We start from the raw sequence: 19,340 nt of genomic DNA on the forward strand, positions 1-19,340 counted from the left end.
TAAATAAATAATTTGTGACAAATCTCTAGGAAAACAAAAACATTTTTTGTCAAAATATTATGATGATACCATTAAAGCTAATGTAAACGTACCTGATGGAGAGCTACATCGGTGACCCAGTAGTTACCATTTTTATCTATGCTCAAACCATGTGGTAAATAAAATCTGCAAGCATAAATATAGAAGAATCAAATTAAAAACATCTTTCAGGAAGAGTGATGTAGGTGTGGAGATTTCAGTTTTTATCTACAGGTCAACAAATACTGTGAATACTAACTAATTGCAGTATTTAACGAAAAAGATAACTTTACAGAATAAAATTTTCTTGACAAGAGAGTCTCAGCTATGAAATTCAGTTTATCTCTGGAATTTCACTCAGGCTCGTACTTGGTATCTTAAAGACAACATATAATACTCATGAGCTCTCTATTTTTGTTTGGCTGGCAGATGAAATTGTATGAATTGCTAGAAAACACACATGGAAAGATGGCAAATTACATTTATTAGTTGTTGATTTTGTAATAATTTAATAAACTCAGAGACTACAGTCACACAATGTAATATAAAACGTTAAAATGGCTTTGGGGACATTTATGGAGTAAAATACACAGAAATGTTAGTTTGATTAATAAAAGCAAATGTAACTTACAGGCTTTTGCCCAATGACTGAAGCAGTTTTGCATTACTTGTATGCAGGACAAGAATTGTGCTCTGTTCAATTGGTCCAAGTCCTCTTTGTTGATAAACAAACGTGTTGTCAAAAGAACTACACAAAAATATTGGAACAGAAAGCTACCATTAGAAGGTTACACTGATAAGTAGTTCAGATGCAACTTAAAGATGAGTTCTGTAGTTTAATTCCAGTGTGGGGTTATTTCCTTCTTTTTTTTCTTTAAATAAGGCTTATTGCATTACTGTATGATTGTAAGAGTTAGTGGTAGGTGTCTGCATTTCCTACCGAGGTTGTGATTTCCAAACTAAAGGAGCACCAAAACAACACAACAACAATTAAGATAATCCTAAAGTCAGCAAGCAAAAAACTCTTTTTCTAATCTTCTTTGCCATGGCAAATCAGAAATGGCAATTCAAATAATGCAGCCTCAGTAAAAATACACCTATTTACCAGGGAATAATTGACAGTAAAAACGTATACTCTGCACTGTCTAAGCCAGTCTGTGCATCTTTGCCTTGTTTTATTTTTTCCCCAAACACAATTTAATATTTTGCTAAAACTTATTAAAGATTCAGGTCTTAAGGTTCTTACTCTTTTCAGGGAGTGCCTGCCAGGAGACTATTGCATATGATGTGTTTCTTTTCCACCCCACAACTACAAACTCAATTTTAAGGGTATGTGGAATACCTTAAAATAAGCAACATTTAAACATTCAGATGTGAAGAACCAAGATTAATTGTCCAGAAGACATTTACTAGGCATAAAATATCATATGCTTAACAAAGAATAAAAATACAGTTGTCTGTACCCCTCTCGGGAAGCTGCCTATTACTCTGACCTGTTGAAATACAGGTTCAGCATTTAGTGAAGGTAAATAGACTGCAAAATATTTTGAACAAAATGTAAGTCTAAATGTTATAAAATGGTGTTTCACTGTGGATGAAAAATGTGCGAAGTAATACCCCCCGCTGCCACCTTGTATTTTTAAGTCCATTTGTTAATCCCAAGAGAAATACAGCTGTGGTTGAAACAACTCAGTAAACAAGAATATACCTTATAGTCACAGATAAGACTATGGATGAAGCTATTAAAACTTTATATTGTACAGTCCCAGCACCCTCTCCTCTGCATAATATTAAATATTTATATATTTAGAATTTTCAATGTGGAAAAGCAATACTGGCTTCATATATAACCAGAAAAATTGATAATGGGATGTGTTTAAGTTTCTGCATGGGCTATGATTAGAAAATAATATTTAGCTATTGCCATTACATATGGTAACTATCTGTGTTTATTTAATATCTGACAGAAATCAGTAATGACTGTGAATGATTAAGCACAAGGTGATAGTTAATAAAACTCTCTAGTGAGTCCTCCTAAAAACTCTGCCATGATGCTGTAAGGAGACAAAGGGAGATGCAGATATACAGGCACAAAATGGCCTACTGATGTATATCTGCTTTTTGACCATGGTTCAGTAGGTGTTTTATTCTTTATCATTACTGACAGTAACCATTCGTGACAATCTCCTTTGGTTTTAAACAGTTTCATTTAAAAAGGAGCCTAATACTTTTAAAGACTTGCTCTAGGTATGGATGACTAGAACTGGAGAACCAACATGGGGCAGACTGAACTGATGTTATTACTAATATTATTATTAATCAGCACAGCTAATCACAGAAAAGACTCTTAGTATCAGTAGGCAGTGTGCAAAAAAATAACCACCCAACCAACCACAAACCAAGATTGCATCTCTGGAAAACGGACTATCTAGGCAACTTAAAAAAAAATGGTTGGCTTTCCTTACTGTGATTTTGGTTCTTACTACCAGTGCTGTCCAGACTTCTAAGTATTTCCTGTTAACAACTATCCAGCACTTTAGGGAACTGAGTGCTTTCAGTGTAAGTAAGAGATTGTATGGTATTTTACGCCAAGGAAGCACAGTGAACTCTGAAATGAGTCTGTGTGAGTTACTTTCCATGAACTTTCTCCCTCTCAAATTTTCTTTTCAGCAAGGAAGACTGGCATGCTACGGAATCACACTCACTCTTTCCTTCCCAGCACTTGAGACCAATTTCCCAAGTAATCAATGTCCCTTTGCTTCAACTGATAGAGGAGGACAAATGAGAACACAAACTATGCCGACTACTGTTACCTTAGAAGAAGAAAGTCCAAAACCCAAACAAAGTAACTGGATACATTACTATAGTATGTCACATTGCTCTGCAGCATTGTTTTCTAGTAGGTCCTGCAGTTTAATATCGAAGGACAACTAAAATTGAAGTTTTATATTAGTTCGATATTGAAGGACAAATAAACTGCATGCGTCACTACTTCTAATTGCAAACCCCAACGTAATTTCACAGCTATTCTTCTACTTCTCAGCTGGCTAATTTACACTAATAGAATTTATTGCTAAATCTAATGTCCTTCTGGTGGGCTACATATTAAATTCAGACAGACCACCTGATCGCATAACCCCTGAAGGCACAACCCTGAGCACTATTCTTTATGAATATCCATCACCATTGTGGTACTGTGCTCAGCCTAAATGAACCTGCCTAGCTTGCTAAGGAAGGCAGCCACAAGAACACGGTGTATATTCTCTATTCTATCTTCTACAAATTGCATAAATAGTTTACAGTTTTTTCATCACAAAATGCAAAATACCTTCCAACTGACACATTGCTTATATAGCTGAATAGTTGTAATTTTTTCATTCTGAACAGCACATGCTGCACACATCAGATTCTTCTGAAATTAAGGAGACAGTGTGTTAGAAGAACCTGACTTATTTAAAAGGATTTATTTTCTTTTTGAATCAAGCACAGAAGGAATGCTACAGCTACTGCAAAGCTGCGGCCTGTCACTGCAGAGCTGCTTTTGTATTCTAAAGCAGACTGAAGTTGCCTTATAAAAGAGCATAGACCATACATCCAGCTGTATTTAGTTGAATGAAGATCCACCTTTTAAGGCATACATTAATAATGCATTGGAAACATTTGTGCATTGCCTAACAGCACGATAATTTTTGTTTAATTGTATCTATATGATGCTGGTGAAGCACTGAAACCAGGAAAACAAATTCTGAGCTTTCAGGCACTTGATTGATTCATCATGTTTATGATTTGGTACAGAATATTATACTCAATTAACTGTGTGTTTGCAGCTAATGATAAATGTTAACTTAAAAGTCTGATAACGTATTATCCCCCCACCACACAACAGCCATAATAATTACCTATCAAATCTTTATTCCTTATTCCTTTTTACTGAAAAATGAGCACACATATACTCCTTCCTTTTCAGCACAATCCATGAAAGGGTCCCCAGAGTATTTCATATGCCCATTACGTACCCAAAGATAAAAAAGGAAAGGCTGATTGTCAGAGCACACCTCTGTGTGCACCTCCTCTGTGCCACAAGGTATGGAACAACACCTTAACCACAGGTATGTTTTCCAAATACCTTGTTTTAAAGTCACATACTGTACACAAACAGGACTAAGAAAGTTTTAGCCTACCTGATATAAAGGCTTCCTGTCAACAGTAGCTTTTCTATGTATTGATTAACCATCCTCTACAGGAATTAAAAAAACCCCACAAAACTGGTGTACAAAACCCCTCTGAAATGAATTAATATATCATGTGTAGTTATCTTTATGGAAGGTCCAGAACCAGCTTCAGTTAACAGCAGCTCATCATACATCTTGGTTACATATCTGGACCAAAATGCTTCTGATCATATATACAAGGCCAAGCAGTTTCACCTTGTTCCAACTTCAGTCGTCACATGATGGCAAACACGGCAACCTCCCACGCAGGACTGACGTGCATATCAACATTACTAAATAGAAGATAAAGCAATTTTCTGGCAAGTCTGATAATCACATGCTGGAAATACTCGGAGTACAAACAATGGCTGCAGCCGAGGACACAGCTAAGTGAACATGTAGTGTTACCCAGCACAGCTGGTAGGTATGTGGATTTCCAAAGTCCAGACCAGAGATCTGATGTTCTTCTGCACCCACACCATAAGAAAGCTGAAGTTCAATCTACCTATAGATATGGTTGATTCATTATGCTCACATACTATTTACTTTAAAGACTTATTTTTCTTGTGTTTTGTTTAAAATCTATAGAATCTCCAAGTACTGCTTGGTCTCGAACTCCAGCTGTTAGTGTACCTCCATTGCCAGACATTCAGAAATAGGCATTTCAGAAGAAATGAATACACCTGCCAGCCTATTTTCAAATATTTTTTCTAGCTTTCTTTAATGACATGAAGAACAGCACTTACGTTCATGCATAGGAGGATGAAAAGCACCCCAATCAATATCAACATTTACTTGAAGCTTCAGTAATTCAAGTTGCAGCATGTGTCATCCTTCTGAATTTTGTACTCTATTTATATACCTGAGCTGGAGAGCTCACTGATGTAATGCTTGAGACATAAATAATTACCTTATCTGCTGTATTAAGCTAAAAACCCAATGAACTTACTTTGCTTCATAAAACAGTATTCCAAGCATAATTTATTATCACAAACTTGAGAAAGCTGCTCTTTCTAATCTTCAGAAACTATGTTATCTTAAAGTGAATTCATCAGAGTTGAAAAAACCCCTACTCTTTAGCCTTATGGTTATAGATATGGAGAACAGACATTTAGAAAGAAGATGAAAAAGGCACATTTAAAAAGAGTACTACATAACAGTAGTTACAGACTACTATTTCCTCCCAGGACTCTGTTACAATTTCATGGAATTTTTTCCAAAGTGCCTATCTAAACAGTTGGACGTACTATTTTTATGCTTAAAGGCATAAGGACACTGTATAAATAAGGACACTACATTTTATTTGGAATGTTCTCTTCTTAAAATAATATACTTTGAAGTATATTACTTTAGAAACACTACAAAAATGTCCATTATAGTTTTGACTTTTGTTTGTTTTGAGTGACACTAAATGTAGTAAATTTTATCAGTTGAGTAGAACAAAGCCTGTTTTGAGAGACTGCCTTCTAACAATCTAATTTTGTTCAGTGGATGCAAACAGTAAAAGAAATGAAAACATAAATTGAGACAATACATATTAACAGCTAGCTTTTCATGAACCCAAGTGCTAACAGTATTATACCATCATTCTCCCAGGCTAATTAGTCCTGCTAAAACACATGGAGAAGTAGGGATAGTGAATCTTGGTGAATATCACATGAACATGGCCATACAGTTTAAGGACCTAATGTTCTATGTTCTTTTTCTCTGGAGACACATTCTTACTGTCTGAAGACCTAGTAACCCCATCATCTTGAACTGTCAGTCCCCAGGTCCCTTCTGAGTCTGCCGAAGGCACTTTTAGCCGAAAAACTGAATTTTCAATTGGAAGAGAATTTTAATGTCTTTTATGAAGGAGATATACAAACATAAATTTGACATTCTAGCATGCCAGTTGGCAGAATATCTACTTACTTTTCATCCCAAACATGGTCACCTCTGTGGAAGATAACTAGGTTATTTTCAGCATCCAGAGCCAATCCAGAAACTTGGCCAAGTTTGAGGTCTAACCCAGGCCACTCCACAGCTTCTTCTATGTGAAAATCTGACCAAAGAAACAAAAGACAGACATTCATGTAGCATATTTATAGATAAAACTGGTTTTAAATGCATGATTAACTGGCATTTGGTACAGGCTGTTGGGAATTATACGGACATTTTCTTGTACACATTATTTCCATTAATGAATTGCAATTTAATTCCAAGCATAGTTTTATTATAGTAAAGCATGCACAAGCACCGGCATGCTGCTACATAAAAGATGACAGAAACCTCAAAACTGCTTTTGACTCCATTCTTTTTTTCATCTTGTAAGGATACAGGCACACACTTACTCTAGAAGTTTTAGATACTGTGAATAATTTCTACACCAAAAGATTACAGAAATATACAACTACTATCCAAAATCAGCAGACAAATTTAAATATTAAATCATCAGTGTTTTATTAGAAAATGCATAACAAAAACTGAATCACTAAACCAACTACATCTCAGAAGTGGTTGATTCATTACCTTTTTTTTTTTTAAAAAAGCTTTTAACACTAAAAAAAAAAAACAGGGAAGGAAGGAAAACAGCAATGAGAAACAAACATAAAAGTAATTCTGTGAAATCTGCCTATGGCATTTCTTATGGCCAATATATGCACTAGTTCTGGATATTGTTCATACCCTAATCCAAGCATGATAGGCATGAACACGAAACAGATGTCTAAATTTGACGAAAGATGAAGAAAACCAGAATATCTGTCATTGTTTATGCTGTAGCACACTTTTCAAAAGAATAAATACTGGATAGTTTTCGAATAACACAAATGTGATTTTCACACTAAATTAACAACATAGGATTTAGCAAGTGAACCACTGCTAAAAAGTCAGTTACTTCTTGTGTTTTTCTTAAATCATAAAAGTCCTGAATGGAGACAAATTTAGTTTCAAGTTAAAGATTAAAATTAAAACCATAAAAAGACCTTTACTTTAACCCCTGGTTTATGTAAAAGTAGACTTACACTGATTAAAGGCAGAAACAGCCCCACATCTGAGAAGGCTGTGGCGCACTGGCTACGAACATTAATTTCTCATAAATAGACTGTTAAGATACTATTTGGAAGAGGTTGATCTGGGTTGCTCTGGCAGTATTAAGAAACAATGGAACAATATTCCCCCCCCCCCCCAAAAAAAAAAAAAAGTACTGGTGAGGTAAATGTCACTAGTTCTGATGAAAGAAAAAAAAAACAGATCCTAAAATGCCTTCTACAAGTTAGGAAATCCATCACTCTTCCTTTTCAGAAATTAATCTGTTCAGCACAAGTCAAGTATTTCTGAAGTGCTTCCTTTGTATGAGGGCACATAAAGTCAAGCTGAAGGTGAGCAAAAAGCAATTTCTTTGCAGTTATGTGAAAATGGAGCTGTTTCACTAGCATTCAATGCGTTTGGCAGTATCGTCCTGCACTTTGCAGCTTGCAGTTCACCCAGTTTGTGTGTTTTGCTGTTATCACTAGGGTACCATCCAGGTAGGTGAAATACATGTCCTCATTCACAAAGAGCCACGGTATTAGTGCTCAGAAGCAAGGCAGATCACAGACCTCAACACACAGCACCCAGAGAGTTTGAGAGAGTTTAGCTGGAAGTGATCTTCTACCGAAAGGAAAGATGAAACGGGAAACAATGTCGAAAATCTCCAGGTCAACACAGCTGTTCAGATAAGCATCTTCCCTACCACTTCCACTTCACTTGGAAGAGATGTAGTCTGAGGAACAACAGCAAGGATGGGATCAGGGGGGAAACCATTTCTACATTCTACACAGGGGAAAGATAAAACCAGTACTGAAAACCTACCACAGGCTAGGAGATACTTCACCTTTGTAGTTTTAGGTACCATAGCTACAACAGGTGATAGAGAAACTGTTTAGGCTAACACAAAACCACAAACCTAAACTATCAACTGCAGTGAATCCACTACAGTAATCAGAAACCTCTAAACCAAGGAATCTACTCTGTAGCAATTTTTAAAAGTTCCAAGGTAAACAAAAAGCTGTTAAGAAAAAGACTGTACATGTTAATACTTCTGTGCAGTTGGCTGGTCACAACAGGTGAGGTACCAGGTATATTCATGGACATTATGGTTCTGCAAGGAATAAAAGGATGGAAATCCAGTGTCTGCTTTCCCACTCGCTCAACTCAATCAGTCTACGTTAACTTGCAGAAAACTTGTATAAGTTTAATATTACAGTGCCACTTGGCCTGTGAGCTTGTTCATAAAAAAGCGAGAAAAATTAAAAGGCTAAACACAGAAAACCTAAATTTTGGCCTCTAAAAATTCAGTCTCTCAAAAGGCATGTACTATAAAATACAAAATATATGTATGTGCTGGATTCAACTGTAACAGTTCTTTTTCTTGCTCTCAGTAGCTGGTGTAGTGCTATGTTTTAACTTTAGCCTGAAAACAATGCTGATAACACACCGATGTTTTAGTTGTTGCTCAGTAGCACTTACCCTGATCAAGGACTGTTCAGTCTCTCATGTTCTGCCAGTGAGGAGGGGCACAAGAAGCCAGGAGGAAGCAGAGACAGGACACCTGACCTGACCTACCCAAAGGTGTATTCCATACCACAGCATGTCATGCCCAGTATGTAAACTTGGGGGGAGTTAACCCTGAAGGATCAGATCACTGCTCAGGTCAGGCTGGGTATGGGTAGGCAGATAGTGAGCAATTATATTGTGCAATACTTGTGTTTATTGTTGTTTTTCCCTTCCCCTTTTAGTTTTATATTCTCTCCACTTGTTAATTCCCTTATTATTGGTGGTAGCAGTAGTGGTTTTGTGTTACACCTTAGTTACTGGGTTGTTCTTATCTCAACCTGTGGGGTTTACATTCTTTAGATTCTCCTTCCTAACCTGCCCAAAGGGTAGCAGGGGAGTGAGTGAGAGTTCTGAGCTACTGGCTGGGCTTAAACCACAACAATATACTTAAAGGACTAAAAGATTTCTGATAGATCAGACCAATACAATGAATGGCCAGTGAAATACAGTCTATTACAAGAACCCCAGCCCCTACCCAACTTCTAGATTTTCTAACACTTTCAAAAATTGGTTTATTATTGTTACCTTTTCCCTTTGCAAGTCTCACACTAAAATTACTACAATACAGGTTTACCTCAAGGCAACTAGCTTCTTACAAAAATGTACTAAATTTCACTTTATTTATGTAAGAGTGATTATTAATTACCTACAGAATTATGTGGTCCATGGAACAGTTATACAAGACACCAGAGAAAATTACTTTTGCCCATTAAAATATCTTAGTTACTTAAAGTATGTACATAATAATTCATTTCACTGTAAATGAGATTTCTAAACAAATCTTCTACCTTGTGATTTAGAGTAATTCCTTTGTCAGTAAAACTATACAGAATTACACAGATTTAGAACATGCAAATCAGACTCTAATCTCTCCACAAGTGAAAGAATAAAGCCTTATTTATTAGCAAAAATGCAATTTGCTGTGTAGAAATCCCTTGAAGCTCTTGCTAGCTTTTAGCATTACAAATTTCAGTCATGCCGCGTTTACTCTCTGCCATCAGAGTAGTCATTTAAATCTTGAGAAAACTCCTGCAGAAAGTAGTTTTAAAAACTGAAGAATTGCACTGTATGCCTTAATTAGGAGGTACAATTGTACCGGTTGCAGTGATGTTGAACAACCTGACTGATTAGTGACCAGTCTTATGGTAGCAAGATAACAACAGTGCAGGAAGAGCAGTAGTAAAAGGTTGCAATATTTAGAACAACCTTACTTAACATATTGGTCACTTGCTGTTTCAGGTCTTACATGTTCAAAATTGGAATATTTGTATGACTAAAAATATTAAGCTATTTTAATTCCAGTAATTTTTAAACAGTTAAATGAAATTAATTTAACAGCAAACCAGAATCTTGTCCTAAGAAATACTGTTTTTTTGTTTGTTTTTTTTTTTTTTTTAAATTCAATACAGTAAAGGATTTACATGAAGGGTGCAAGTGTTTTTATTAAATCAAGACACGTCAAAACGCTTTATGTTCCACTTCTTCCTCTGAAGAGGAAAATTCCATTTTGGAAGGTTTTGTTCTTCTAATACAGAAATACTTCCCCAAACAGAAACTAAATAGATTTAAAATATTTTATATATAAATTCCTTTGCCAAAAGATGGCGCTGGGGGCTTCAGCATTTCAGAACTTTGGTAGTTACCAGTATCACAAACATTAAAAAAAATACCCAATCAAACAGTGCTAATTAAGATGATTTCAGTTTTCCTTTTTGCTGTGACTCAAAACTGCATCATTTGAAAGTCCATTAATTAATCCTCCACAAAAAAATCCCCTCCCCCAAAGAAATATATAGCCACTAAAGTAGCCAAGCAAACACTTCCTGTAGTTAGAATTCATGCCATACAATGTGATAACTAAGCCCTTTACCTCCCCCGAAGAAATATATAGCTACTAAAGTAGCCAAGCAAACACTCCCTGTAGTTAGAATTCATGCCATACAATGCGACAACTAAGCCCTTTATTCAGTTCACTGAGACTCCTGACTTTGGACCAGTTAAAACAGAAAGGAAATGTCTTTTTTTCCCCTCTACACACCATACGCTCTTGGCTTGAACTGTTTTTGCAGATATATTGCACACATTCCTCTTCCAAGCATTTAATTCCAGTGTCACTTACAGAATTATTTATGATTTACAATTATGTCAGGCACACGGCAACAACCCACATGTTTCTGCACCTTTGCCAATAACTCAACAGGCTCTCATTTTACTAACTAGCATAACACAATGTTGGGAAGTCCTCACCTTTGGTTTCTGTTAAATAGAAACTCAGAATTTTGCTGAATTTGAATACTATGACAGAATCTCACATAAGTGGAGACAATACATGTTAACATTTTGAACTGAAATAAAAATCAAATGGATTTTGTGTACAACAGTACTTGGATACATTAAGCTGTCTGGTTGTACCATAAAAGTAAGCATGTGCTGCTACAGCTTTTGCATACAAATGACTTTCATGCATACATACCAGCTTCTTTTATGACATACACGTCACATGCTGCATTATCTTTCTTTCCACATTAGCAGGTAAGACCAAGCACAGTCAATATCACAGAGACCAAAATGTAAGCAAAACAAACACAATACATAGCTTCTGCTGTCATAGAAACCTGAAGGGAATGAATTATAATCTTAGTATGGTAAAACAGTCTATCCAAGAATATTTGGATAGCCAAGCCCAATTTATTGAAATAAATATGCAGAGAATTTACTTCTCAAGAGTTTTTCAAGATTAAGTACCACACTTTCTGAGTGAGAGGAAAAAACCTGCTAGAACCACATCAATAAGTTTTATTAAATCCTGTATCTGACAAACCAAGGTAATCAGAAAACTCATAAATTGCATTATCCTAGTGTTAATTTCATAGCAGTTATTTGTATTAAAAAAAATCATTAATTCATTTCCCATGTCTAATATATCCTGTGCTTATCTTTTTTAGCACAATTGATACAAAACCATTAATTAAAAGTCCTGAGAGTAGAAAAAAAATATTCTATGCCCCCCAAAGTACTGGTATTGTGCCACTGGTACACATTTTCTCTTCACACACAGAAGAGAAAGAACCCCACTGAAATACCTCAAAATACAGCAAGAACATTTCCATAATTAGGAAAACTGTCATGTAAAATATTTCCTAGCATCAACTGATATTCCCTTCAGATTTTGCTAATGTGGATCACAGCTCCTACATTGCATTTCATTGTATAAAATTAACCCCTAACCCACCTCCTGTATGTTCTTTTTCCCAGCTTTCCTCGCCATGTTCAGACTGAATTCTGTCTCTGACAAGATTAGTACTGTCCCTCTCGTCATGATTTGTGATCTCTCTGGCAAGGTCCTTCTTTTGGACTACATTAGCAATCTCAGCTACAAGATCTGATTCTGCCTTTTCTGTAGGGTTATGCTTATACACATGCACAACATCTTCCCTTTCTCCTAGCAGCTTGGAAAGGAGTGAATAGAAATCGCCTGTATAAGAAAGAGAAAAGATAAGAGGAAAAGAGGGAAAAAACAATTATAACAGCGTAATTTTTGACAGCTTCAGCAAAGTATAATGTAACAACGTTATTCAAAGAGTCTTTGTCAAAAGTGGCATAAAAGGGAATTGTTTCAGACTCGGGAACTGAATGAGACAAGTCTCTGGTATGAAAAGATAGTGTCAAATCTTTATCAACTTTAATTTACATAGAAACATCCACTTTTACCTCAAACTCTAGCATGAAAATATCATCACTTCTGCACAGATGTTCTTGGGAACAAGACAAAAAATAGAAGTATGCAAATTTCATTAAAATGTTTACGATGGAATTATCTGGATTTGCCAGACTACTACAGATTTACTTTATAAAACAAAGAGGTAAAAATTGTAGGGTTTTACTTATTTGTTAACTTATAAAGAAAACAATAGACAGTCATGATGCATTTCAAAATAGGTTTCTTTGCAATCTGTCCTCACAACTTAGGCTGTGAGAAAACAAACCTTCACCTTTGCAAACAGATTCTATAGAGCATACTGTAAAAAGAAGACACACTGGTATAACAGTGATCCATTAACTTTTCATTTATTAAGTTGGTCTGTGTCCTGTCCCTCTTCTTCATCCAAATCATAAAACTCTTTAGACACAGTATTATCTGGCAATGCAGGGAATAGTATTTTCTCAAGTTACTTGCTAGCAATATAGTTATGACTATAGCTTTCTTAGTCACCAACATGCTTTTCAGTAAATTTCAGAACAACAGCTGAAAGCAAAACCCAAACATTAGGTATGCAAATTCCAGAACCACATTTTTCTTCACAAAATATTCAAGCCACCCAAACAGGTTTTAATGAAGTCAAATGTTCAATTCTTTCTGCAGGGTTAAATGAAGTGATGACATGAAGGTAAGTATATCCCTCTCCTGGGATTTTCTGCTAACTAGCAGGTACCAAACCTTCTAGAATTTATTAACCAAGTATCTTGGCTGCCTGAAACTATTACCAACTCTTTCAAATATTACTGCATCATTTGAATGGAGACATCCAGTATGCTTTAAGGTTTAATGCAGTAGGTGTTCTTAAGTACAAATCACTCATAATGAAAAGTTTGCATTATTTTATGACAGGCTATATAAAATATTTCTTAGAAAAGCAAAACAATAACTAGTAATTCTTTCACCAAAGTAACCTAGCCAGAATCAGATCCACCACTTGCAGCGTGGGACAGAGGAAATTAAGTCTTTTGGAAATGACCCTAAGAGAATCTGACATGTTTATAAACATCCCTAATTCAATGATTTTGAGTTGGATTCCATTCCTTGCCCTTGAAAATTGAATATCCCAGATGAAATCTTCTGTCAGAAAATAATTACTGAAGTAATAGAGCCAATTTCAATGAAATGAACAAGGCAAATTAGGTAAGAGAGAGAAATGTTAAGCTATATAACAAATATGAATTATTTGCTTCAAATACAGTTGTGAAGCTAGAATGCTTCATAATCCCGTAATTCAAGTACTCCAACTACCTGTTCAGATCAAATCCAAATATCAAAAAAGTATGATAGAAGCTTTGTACAAACCATATTTATTCTGAGAAAGGATTATAATTAGATTAATCAGGTTCAATAGTCTCTACCTAAAACATCCAAGAATTGGTGCTGACGCAGAAACATAGCTATAATTTCCTCTACTCAGGAAACATTCAGCATTAACATACTCTCCTCGGGCCTTAACTATACTTTTGCAGCATTTTAAAAATTCAACAAAGTTTATATGTACAAATGTTTTGGTGGTATCCACTGCTGCAGACCTGCAGATGAGCCAAACTTGCCAGCTCCTCTACATGCAACGAGAGAGGTCTGAACGACAAAAGCAGTGTTCTGCCTAATGTAACTGTGAAAAATCTCCCTAAACCAGCAAGCTTGGTGATATTTTAAACTGCAAACTTTTTTAAAGCAAGTTCAGTGATCTTTGCCCAGTTTACTCTTTCCTAAGCCTGTACCAACAGCCTGATCAATCTTCTTGTAATTCTTGGTCACAAAAAGAAAAGCTGCAGTTTACAGAAAGGTTTCAGATCCCTAACTCACAACTCATATGCTTGTTCTATTTGAACAACAACAAATTGCTTCCTCCTTCAGCCAAAAACATTGCATACTACCTCTGTTGTGCAATGGTTGCCATGAATAATTAACTCACTCTCTTACAACAGATATCGCTCATTGATTTAAACAAACAAACAAAAAAAAGTAGTGGCTCATTTTACCTGTCTGAATGCAGCTTCTCTTACTATACAAGAAACTGCTATGAGACAGAACTTAGTGGACGAGAAGAAGAAAAGAGAGCAGGAGTATCCAACTTAAGAACAGCATAAGCCCTGGGAAGTTTTTAGGACAAGGTGTTTTCATAGAAAAATCCAGTGACTCTTACAGAAGATATAATCAGGTACTCCACTCCAAGGAGGCTGACCAGTTTTGGTTTTCTCCTAGTACTAAGCCTATGATAATAAGATAAATGAGGAACTTTCAAAAAGTGAAGTGGTTTGAGTATATCACTGTCAATGGCTGTAGATGACACATTTTCCAGGTTCAGTTTGTCCTATTTCTGCTTTTATTAGGCAGGGGTGTTGTAACCACAACAGTTAAGAATATTTAGGAACTGAAAGTATGAAAAGTGGTGTGCCTCAGAGAGTGAAAGTGGTCTAAAGTGTTGCTGCTCTGAAATTTTGATCTTTATTTTAAGTAAATGTGTTTGTGAAAATGAATGTGAAATCTCTACACCTTAAGCTCAAAGATATCCATGAAGACTACGTATCTGCCCAGCATCTCCATATGCTTCACACAAACAGTAGGCTGAAGTCTTCTGTCAGTTTCTTGGTATCTTGATACAATTCAGTGTATTGAAAAAGCAGAAAAAATGTGTGCATTTCTTCAAAGGGAAGAACTGAATTTTCCTGATTACTCAATGTATGCAACTGCTCCCCAAACTCGACACAGTGAATGAAAGTTTCATATTACCTAGGAACAACAATTTTCAGCTTTGTTTGTGATCCCTAGGCAGATTCCAATAGATTTGTAAGCAGTATATTTTTTAAAATAGTTCAGAATTCACTACACATAACTAGCAAAAACTAGACTCCTACTGTTTCAGATTAACAGTTGCTCTCTACAAACCAATATCCAGCAAAGATTATAGCATGATCTCATGTTGCCATTTTACAGCTGTCTTGTACTAGATGGAACAGTTGAAGGATGTTGCTTGTCTCAAGATACTCAGCGGGAAAGGAATACCGGCAAGATGCACCATGTTTGGTTCTGTTTTAGATGAGACAGGCTGGCCTTTCGAATGCCTAGGTATGATTAGAGGAAGACACGGGTGAATGAACAACTTTCTCTTACTGAAACAAGTGAAGTCTAGCAGTGCAGTCTTAGGGAAGCTGACTGATTAGGTTAGTTTCAGAGAAGATACTTACATGCACTTCTTATTTGTAAGTCATCAGGGCACTTCCCTCTATGTAATATGGTAAGAGATGACTGGCTACAAAGACCTACAGTTATAGGTATTTAGTTATATTATAGTTATATAGAGGAAGTGACAGCAGTCAAGACCAGTATCTCCAGACTGAAACAATGAACAAGCATATTCCAGTAAGTTTAAACATGATTACTTATGGTGGTTCTACACTAGGAAAATTCTTTTACAGAGCAGTGTTTTGGAAAACAGTCATACAAACGATAAAAACATTGGCAACTTTCACTGCAACCCATGAGTTGAATCTCACCCGATCTCAATCAAACACCGATTAATTTAAGGTTAGTAAAACAGTGTAGTATTTTGACTGCCAGGTTCTGGGTTGGATCCCTTTGATGTTGAACTATCAATGTCCAAATCCAATCCTTTTTTCCCAGCGTCAAACACCATTTCCCCCACCTGCAGCAAGCAGTCGCTGTCCATGGTCCTTACCCAGCACTCCACCATGTTGGTGGAAGTACCAGCTTCCAGCCTGGATGAAGTTATCTAGCCATGGTGCTGCAGGATCAAGGTATCAGACAGATGAGAAGTTCAGCCACAAGTGAGCCTGTGCAAAGAGCTTGAACGTGTAGCTGTTATGGTACATACATGAAAACTCATTTTATGCATTTCAGAAAAAGAAGCAAGAACACTGTGGTGTCTGGGAACTGTCATCTCCCGAAGATGTAGTTGTGTCATAATGACTGTACAATTTCACTGCGGCAGTTCAGACATGCTCCCCAGTCTGGTATTTCAGACTTTTGTTAGGAATCAGACTGAACAGGATTTGAAGCATGAAGCTGCTGCTGCAACCTACTAACAAAAGATATCTTTACCAGGAAATAACCAAAACTGATGGGTTAAGAACAAAACTCTAGCAAGGAGTCCTCTGTGTTGACAGGAGACTGGTACCGCTAAGTTCATCTGTGTGTTTCACAGGTGTGAATGCTTGTATTGAAAGTCTCTTCTTGAGCATGTTTGATCTGACATGGAGCCAGTATGCTGGTCATTCCAAATCTGCATCTCAGTCCTGCTGTGATTGTAGCAGGAGACAGATTTTCACATTTGACTTCTGGTTACCTAATTATCTCTGAACTAAGTGTACTCTGAGACTGCACGTTTTTGCCTTACCAGGATGTGCTTCTGGCCTACTCCTGTGTTCATATGGCAAAAACAGTCAGTGCTTTGACTTTTCAGAAGTTCTAGAATCAGGGTCCAAATAATGTAGTCTCCAACTATGATTTTACCTCATCTTAACTCTAGGGTGATGACTGTGTAATATGTTAAGAGTCATATCGCAGAACTGTATTTTAGCTGAAGAACTATTTCCTGATGAAAATATGTAAATTTGGCTGCAAATATTACCTTCAAGACTGTGTCATCAAGAACAAATGCCTTCAAAGTAAACATATATCAAAATCAATAGTTTAATTTTCTTTGCCTTCTTTGGCTCCTAGATGAAGCTACTAAGCTCATTCTAACAGGCATACATAAGGTAACATTGCTGGTAGAAAAGTATGGGAGAAAGGCATAGAAAGAAAGTGAACAAAATCTAATGTCTATTTATTTGAAATTATATTGGACACAGTTCGATATAATAAACCAAAATAACTTTCAAAATAGTTTGTAGTCATTAAAGTCCTACCATACTGATTTAACCTGCTGCTTTGATGAAAGCATTGGAAAGATTCCTGAGAACCAAAATAGGTTAAGTAAAACTGTCTTCTCTTTAAAGCGATTGCAGGGGTTGGGGGAAGGAGGCATAGATATGAAGAAATGAAAACAGTTAAGCTGCTCTCGAAATTCTTGGTCACCATCACTGTGCCCTGAGTGATGTGCACTTATACCATAACCAAGCTGACATGTTTGAAGAACAAGAACTTTATCTGTTCTCAAGGCATTTCTAAGCAGCTTATAGAGATAAAAAGAAAAAAGATGGAAGAAAAGGTTAAAAAATAAAATAATTTTCTGTTTCCTTCCATGGCTGCATGTCCTAAAAGGAGCTTTTCCTACTATTGGTATCCAAATGCACTTTCTTTGGTTTTAATTCATTCATTCTTTCTTTTCCTTCAACTGCCAAAATGTTTTAATGTACAAATGTTTTAATGTACAAATGTTTTAAGAGGTCAAGCATAGTTTATAAAATCACTAGTTTACAACTGCGAAAGGGAGCACTAAAGATAAAGTATGAAATATGATAAAAGAATCTTCACTGAGGGTTACATTTTGTTACAGATGTGTGTTCTTCATCAGCAAATCAGAACCTGAGGCTCAAAACCAAGCTGGCTGCAGTTTCCTCATTGCCCTCCTCTTTCCTTTCTTTCCTGAGCAGCAATAAGCTCCTGACAAGCACCAATCATTTTGTTACAATAAAATATATTTATCAGCTATGCTAAATGACTAGCAATGAACACGATGGGTTTACTACATAGGGCTTTGCTGTACTTATTTAGATATATTAAACACATTTGTAATTCAAGCACACAGTACACTAGTTCCACCTCAAATTTCTATTTGATGCAGCACATACTTGTAAATACGCTTCTTCTCAGAAACCAACATATATCAGACTATGTTTTTTAAAGAGTAGTTCTGCTATTTTCAATTTATTTCTTTTAAGCAACATCATGCTTTAGGGTTGGTTTTTTTTTTTAAAAACCCATAAAATTTATAAAAAGGGAAAATATTTTGCTAATGATAATAATAATAGTAAACTAGTATTTGGTGTATTTTATATTTCTGCTATGATTTCATAATTTTTCTGAACTCCTCCTGCACTAATTTCCATTTCTTTGGACATGTAAATGATATTACAAGCAGCTTTTGCAGTTGCTCATTGATAAACAGTAAGCTAAAATACCTCCATAGTTTTAAGAGCCAAAGATCCTAAACCAGGTTTCAAACAGTGAAGTCTGAAACACTCAATTTAAAATAGCTTCCTTCCAAGCTTCTCAGTAGTGTTCTTCTGCTCAGGGATGCAATCTAAGCATCTCCATTTGCAATTTTTTTGCTTAGTCCTGATGCTCATTTCTTTACTGTGCTAAAGATGTGTTTGTAAGATTATGAATATCCTTATTCTAACCACATCGAAGGCTCATCTTTTATTTACAGCTTTGAGCAGGATCTTTAGTGTTGAAACAAGAAGCAAACAATTTGCAATTTTGAAGTTTCCTAATTATACTTCTTCAACTGTAAATATTGCTCTTAATACCTTTCAGTAGCATTTTTCCCCCCAAGGTTTAATTCAGTCAATTTTCTGCTACTTTTGTACTGTATTCAAGGGGCTTTATATAATCTTTCAGCACCAAACATGCAACCTGATCGTGAAAACATCTGAGGATTCTCTCATGTCTGGCCTTAATCTAAATATATTTCTAACATCTCATTCTAGGCACTCCACATCCTTTCTCTATCAACCTGAGAAATTTTAACCACTTACCAAAGTGAACTTCTCTCTTTACAGACAAACTAGAAAAGGAAAATTATGAGAATTTATTTTAGAAATTTGTGCAAAAACACATTAAGTCCTATTATTTGACACTGC

The 19,340-nt window shown here is 35.9% G+C and overlaps 1 protein-coding gene across 4 annotated transcripts in view; it reads right to left on the reverse strand.

The window, feature by feature from the left end:
* Nucleotides 1-18: 18 nt before the first annotated feature.
* Nucleotides 19-19,340, reverse strand: part of LOC133223990 (peptidyl-glycine alpha-amidating monooxygenase-like) — a 113,670-nt gene continuing 94,348 nt past the window's right edge. For 2 of the 4 annotated variants that reach the window (XM_061375201.1, XM_061375192.1), the window contains exons 16-19: nucleotides 12,040-12,282; nucleotides 6,144-6,273; nucleotides 650-766; nucleotides 21-165 (exon numbers count right to left, since the gene is read on the reverse strand). In XM_061375201.1, the coding sequence (XP_061231185.1) occupies nucleotides 78-165; nucleotides 650-766; nucleotides 6,144-6,273; nucleotides 12,040-12,282 (578 nt within the window). In that variant the 3' untranslated portion in view covers nucleotides 21-77. Of the gene's footprint in view, nucleotides 166-649; nucleotides 767-6,143; nucleotides 6,274-12,039; nucleotides 12,283-19,340 lie in introns of all 4 variants that reach the window. The other 2 variants (XM_061375209.1, XM_061375218.1) reach the window with 2 other exon arrangements.

This window comes from Neopsephotus bourkii, unplaced genomic scaffold, assembly GCF_033783945.1.
Source record: "Neopsephotus bourkii isolate Nb327-2 ecotype Australia unplaced genomic scaffold, CSIRO-AGI_Nbou_v1 NB_187, whole genome shotgun sequence".
NCBI lineage: Eukaryota > Metazoa > Chordata > Aves > Psittaciformes > Psittacidae > Neopsephotus > Neopsephotus bourkii.